This window comes from Tupaia chinensis, unplaced genomic scaffold (genome assembly GCF_000334495.1).
Source record: "Tupaia chinensis unplaced genomic scaffold, TupChi_1.0 Scaffold000059_1, whole genome shotgun sequence".
In the NCBI taxonomy this organism is placed as follows: Eukaryota; Metazoa; Chordata; class Mammalia; order Scandentia; family Tupaiidae; genus Tupaia; species Tupaia belangeri.
In genome coordinates, this window is record NW_006159517.1 from 339,584 (window position 1) to 343,954 (window position 4,371).

Genomic DNA, 4,371 nt, shown 5'->3' on the forward strand with positions numbered 1-4,371 from the left:
CTACATGTTGTTCCAGGAACAAGGAGCTGATGCCCTGGAGAAGGGATTAAAGAGAATTATGTGAAACCTCAGTCTCAAGGGGCTACAGAGAAGTTGGCCACTTACTTTACACCCTACTCAAGCTAATTGGGAAGAGAAGGGTGTTTGGTGACCTTCTCTAGACTGGGACAGCTCCCATCAGTCTGTCTCCCCTCCAGGCTCAAGAGAAATGCTGTCATGGTGACTATGACATGTCAATTAGTGCCAGTTCTCAATGACTCACAGCCTCTGAAGGGATGGGATGTTAGTGGAGTCTTAGACAGAAATGATGTATTTTTGGAAGTTGGAGGAGTCATAAAGTGCCCAGAAACATGCAGGGATCATCTTTATAATTCTCCTGCTTCGATGCAGGGGCTACTTCCAGTTTCTGCTGCCTATCTCTCTTCTCTTTGTAACTTGTAAGCCATGCTTGCATCTTTAGTGCCCGTACTGGTTAACCATCCAACCACAGTCCCTCCAGTTATAGTAGGAGTCTATTTCACATCCTGTCGAGGCCTCTGTGCTGTGGGACTGGGAGATGCAGACATCCAGTTCTACCTGAGCTAAGGTCCCACAGCTCCTCTCCTACCAGCCTAACCTGAAGTTGCTGCCCACAATGTGTTGCAGGTGCGGTTCCTGGAGCAACAGAACAAGGTCCTGGAGACCAAGTGGGAGCTGCTCCAGCAGCAGGGTACAAATTCTATCACAGGCACCAACAACCTTGAACCTCTCTTTGAGAACCACATCAACCTCTTGCGGAGTTACCTGGATGGCATCATTGGGGAAAGGGGTCGCCTGGACTCAGAGCTGAGGAACATGCAGGACCTGGTGGAGGACTTCAAGAAGAAGTAAGTGGCAGGACGGGAGTGGGAAAATGCCCCTGGTTACCCTGTCTCAGGATCCTGGCCCTTACTGCATCCTGCTGACTGCTGGGCAATGATGTCACCTATCTGTTCCCCTCTCCTTACCTCCATGGAGGAGAGCTTGGTTCAATGGCCCCCTCCCTTCCTTCTCCACACACAGTCCTTTACAAGTGAAACTGTGGCAAGAGGGATGAGTTTAGAGTTGAGACATCATTTCCTCATGAGATAGGTTGGGGGAAGATCCTTGTTTTAGGATTTGAAAGGTTCTGGGGCAACACATGGTACCATTCTTGAGTTTTGTCTGGGACTGGGAAGTTTCCTGGAACATGGGAATTTTAGTGCTAAAACCAGGACAGTTTCCCTGGGCAAACTGGGATGATTGGTTCTCCAGCTAATAGGGATGCAGTAAAAAGGATGCGTTCATCTAAGGGGGCCAGGAGAGGGATGGAGGCATGGGAGAGATGTACTTTCAGGGCTTCAGAGAACCAGTGGTGCTTGTGACTCAGCTTTTTCATTTTCACAGATATGAGGATGAAATCAATAAACGTACAGCTGCTGAGAATGAATTCGTGACCCTGAAGAAGGTAAGCGCTCTGTGTAATGTTCCTGGGACTAGTAGCTGCAGGTTTCGGGTTGGGCTGGGGGATCTGCTTACTCCATTGTCACAGAACTGCCAAGGTTCAAACCTCCAGAGCAATAAACACAAACCAGGTGCATCTTTTTATTTTATTAAAAATATTGGGACCAGCAGTTAGTGTAATGGCTATGTCGCTGGACTCCTATATAGTTGACCGCGGTTCGCATCCTGGACCCGGTGGCTTAAAACTCACGCCAGGCGCGTGTGTGTGCGTGCCCAAGATTCTGCGAGAGGAGAATGGAGGAGAAGGGATTGTGGTGTGGCTATCCCCCCTGGGGGTGATTTTTTGCTTTCTGTCTCTCTGTCTCTCTCTGTCTCTCTCTGTCTCTGTCTGTCTGTCCGGCGAGCGCACGCACCCTATAGCAAAAACCTCTCCAAAAAAAAAAAATGTGAAATGCTTCATGAATTTGCATGTCATCCTTGGGCCGGGGCCATGCTAATCTCTGTATTGTTCTGATTTTAGTATACATGCTGCCGAAGCGAGCAAAGTGAGCACATTTTAATCTGAAAGATCCCTAAAAAAGTCAGTTCATTTTGATAAAATTGAACTTACACCATCCCAATGAGATGTGAACTGCCCCTTCCTGTGGAGAACAGTCTTGGACAAGCATCACCAGCACTGGCCCCTCCTGACCCTCTCTTGGTTCAGTTGCAGTGTGTTGTTTGATCCTTGTGAGAATAGGGCATTATGGTTCTGTCTTTCTCAGGATGTGGACACTGCTTACATGAACAAGGTGGAGCTTCAGGCCAAGGTGGACGCCCTGATGGATGAGATCAACTTCTTGAGGACCCTCTATGATGCAGTGAGCATGAGACCTACTAAGAAGGGAGGGGGAGATGTTTTTAGATTTAGGGCCAGGGAGTTTTGACATCTAGGCTTGAGAAAACTATCTGGGATGAACCTAGAGATGAGCCCCTGGGAAGGGGTTTCACAAGGTGGGCTCTCCTGGGCCCCTCCTAGTGGCTGGGGGCCGGATGAGGCAGGTGTACATTAAGAGCTAAGCGCTGATGAATGGGACTGTTGACCAGGAGTCTCTCTCGACCTCTGTTGGCTTGTTGCAAAGACCTCGAAAGTGAAAAGTCTCCCTCTGTGTCGGCAGGAGCTGTCCCAGATGCAGAGCCATGTCAGTGACACATCCGTGGTCCTCTCTATGGACAACAACCGTGACCTGGACCTTGACAGCATCATCGCGGAAGTCCGTGCCCAGTATGAAGAGATTGCCCAGAGGAGCAAGGCTGAGGCCGAGGCGCTGTACCAGACCAAGGTGTGTGCTGGGCACCTCTCAGATCTCAGGAGCTTCCAGCCATCACTGGTTGGACTCCTTGGGTCTTCCCTCTAGAGACATTCCTCTAATGGGTGTTCAGAAGGTCTTCCCCCTGTGGAGAGGTGGCTGCTTCCAGGTTCTTTCCAGGTCACATGGGACTGACTCTACCTTGCTTAGGAACTGCAGGATAAGAGAATCTTCTACCTCAACAATCCAGATGTTCTCTTTCCTGCTGTTTTGGAGGTGTCCATGCTGAACACAATTAAATGTAACTTTATCAAATGTCTATACATATCTCAAAGTTCTGTGGGTGATGTTAGGGATTTAGAAACAAGTTAGGCCAACACTCACCTTCCCTTCTGTGCTCTAGTTAGGAGAGCTGCAGACCACGGCTGGCAGGCATGGGGATGACCTGAGGAACACCAAGAGCGAGATCTCAGAGATCAACAGGATGATCCAGAGGCTGCGGGCTGAGATAGAGAACGTCAAGAAGCAGGTAGGATGGTGGTGGATGGTGGTGGATGCTGGTGCCTGGGGTGGGGGTGGAGGCTAGGATCTCAGGCCTTCTGGAAATCATTTCAGGCAGTATTGGCTTTCAGGAAGTTCAAAGGACAAGCCAGTCTAGAGGGCTGGTTAATCCATGGAGAAATACCGCCATGGGTGGAGACGAGCTAGAGGTGCAAGGGGGAAGAATGATATTCCCTGACTTTAAGAGGGGAGAATCCATTTTAACACACAGAGAGTCTAGGACCCTCTTACTAGGCTCACCCTTTCTGCTTCTTCTGCTCCAGAATGCCAACCTGCAGACAGCCATTGCAGAAGCTGAGCAGCGTGGAGAGATGGCTCTCAAGGATGCCAATGCCAAGCTCCAAGAGCTGGAGGCCGCCCTGCAGCAGGCCAAGGATGATCTGGCCCGCCTGCTGCGTGATTACCAGGAACTGATGAATGTCAAGCTGGCCCTGGATGTGGAGATTGCCACCTACCGCAAGCTGCTGGAGGGCGAGGAGTGCAGGTGGGCCTTCAGTCCCATACCCCTGACCCAAGTCCCAGGCTGAGAGGCAGATAAGTGACCACGTAAACGGAGACAGAGGCCTCCGATACAGAGAGGCCTCCACCTCCCATAGGCCTTAAGGAGAAGCACTTGTTTTGACCAGCCCACTCCCTGCACAGGTAGCTGGTGCAAGCCTGCGACCCGTTCTTACAGATACGGCTCATAGAAGGGTGGAAAAGCTTACAGACTTGCCAGGCTTCTGAGCCCAGTTCTGGGTGCTCTCCATCACTGCGGTCCATGGACTTGTTGGAGATGCACTTTGTAATGGAGCATATTTTTTTTGCTTTCTCAAACAGGATGTCTGGAGAGTGCCAGAGTGCTGTCAGTATCTGTAAGTAGCCACAGTAACTGTGACAATGACAGTTGATTCTCGAGTATCTGTACTAATGTAGGGAAGTAACAACTCATTAAAAAAAATTCCCCTGGAAGTTGCCCAGATTTTCTGGGAGTGGAGGGAGCAGCGGATTGGCTTTTGTAGTTGTTCTGGGTTCAGGGCACCTTTAATAGGTATAGACAGCCAATGGGGAATATTCAGCA

The 4,371-nt window shown here is 50.0% G+C and overlaps 1 protein-coding gene and 1 non-coding gene across 4 annotated transcripts in view; one reads left to right on the plus strand and one right to left on the minus strand.

Annotated features, from left to right (window-relative positions):
• Nucleotides 1-4,371, plus strand: part of KRT3 (keratin 3) — a 6,325-nt gene that overhangs the window by 1,080 nt on the left and 874 nt on the right. For all 3 annotated transcript variants that reach the window (XM_006141591.1, XM_027776675.1, XM_027776676.1), the window contains 7 exons: nucleotides 646-866; nucleotides 1,405-1,465; nucleotides 2,226-2,321; nucleotides 2,619-2,783; nucleotides 3,154-3,279; nucleotides 3,575-3,795; nucleotides 4,131-4,165. In XM_006141591.1, the coding sequence (XP_006141653.1) occupies nucleotides 646-866; nucleotides 1,405-1,465; nucleotides 2,226-2,321; nucleotides 2,619-2,783; nucleotides 3,154-3,279; nucleotides 3,575-3,795; nucleotides 4,131-4,165 (925 nt within the window). The remainder of the gene's footprint in view (nucleotides 1-645; nucleotides 867-1,404; nucleotides 1,466-2,225; nucleotides 2,322-2,618; nucleotides 2,784-3,153; nucleotides 3,280-3,574; nucleotides 3,796-4,130; nucleotides 4,166-4,371) is intronic.
• On the minus strand, nucleotides 1,902-2,005 carry LOC114010080 (U6 spliceosomal RNA). Its single transcript, XR_003551470.1, has one exon. It is a non-coding gene; the product is annotated as a U6 spliceosomal RNA (small nuclear RNA).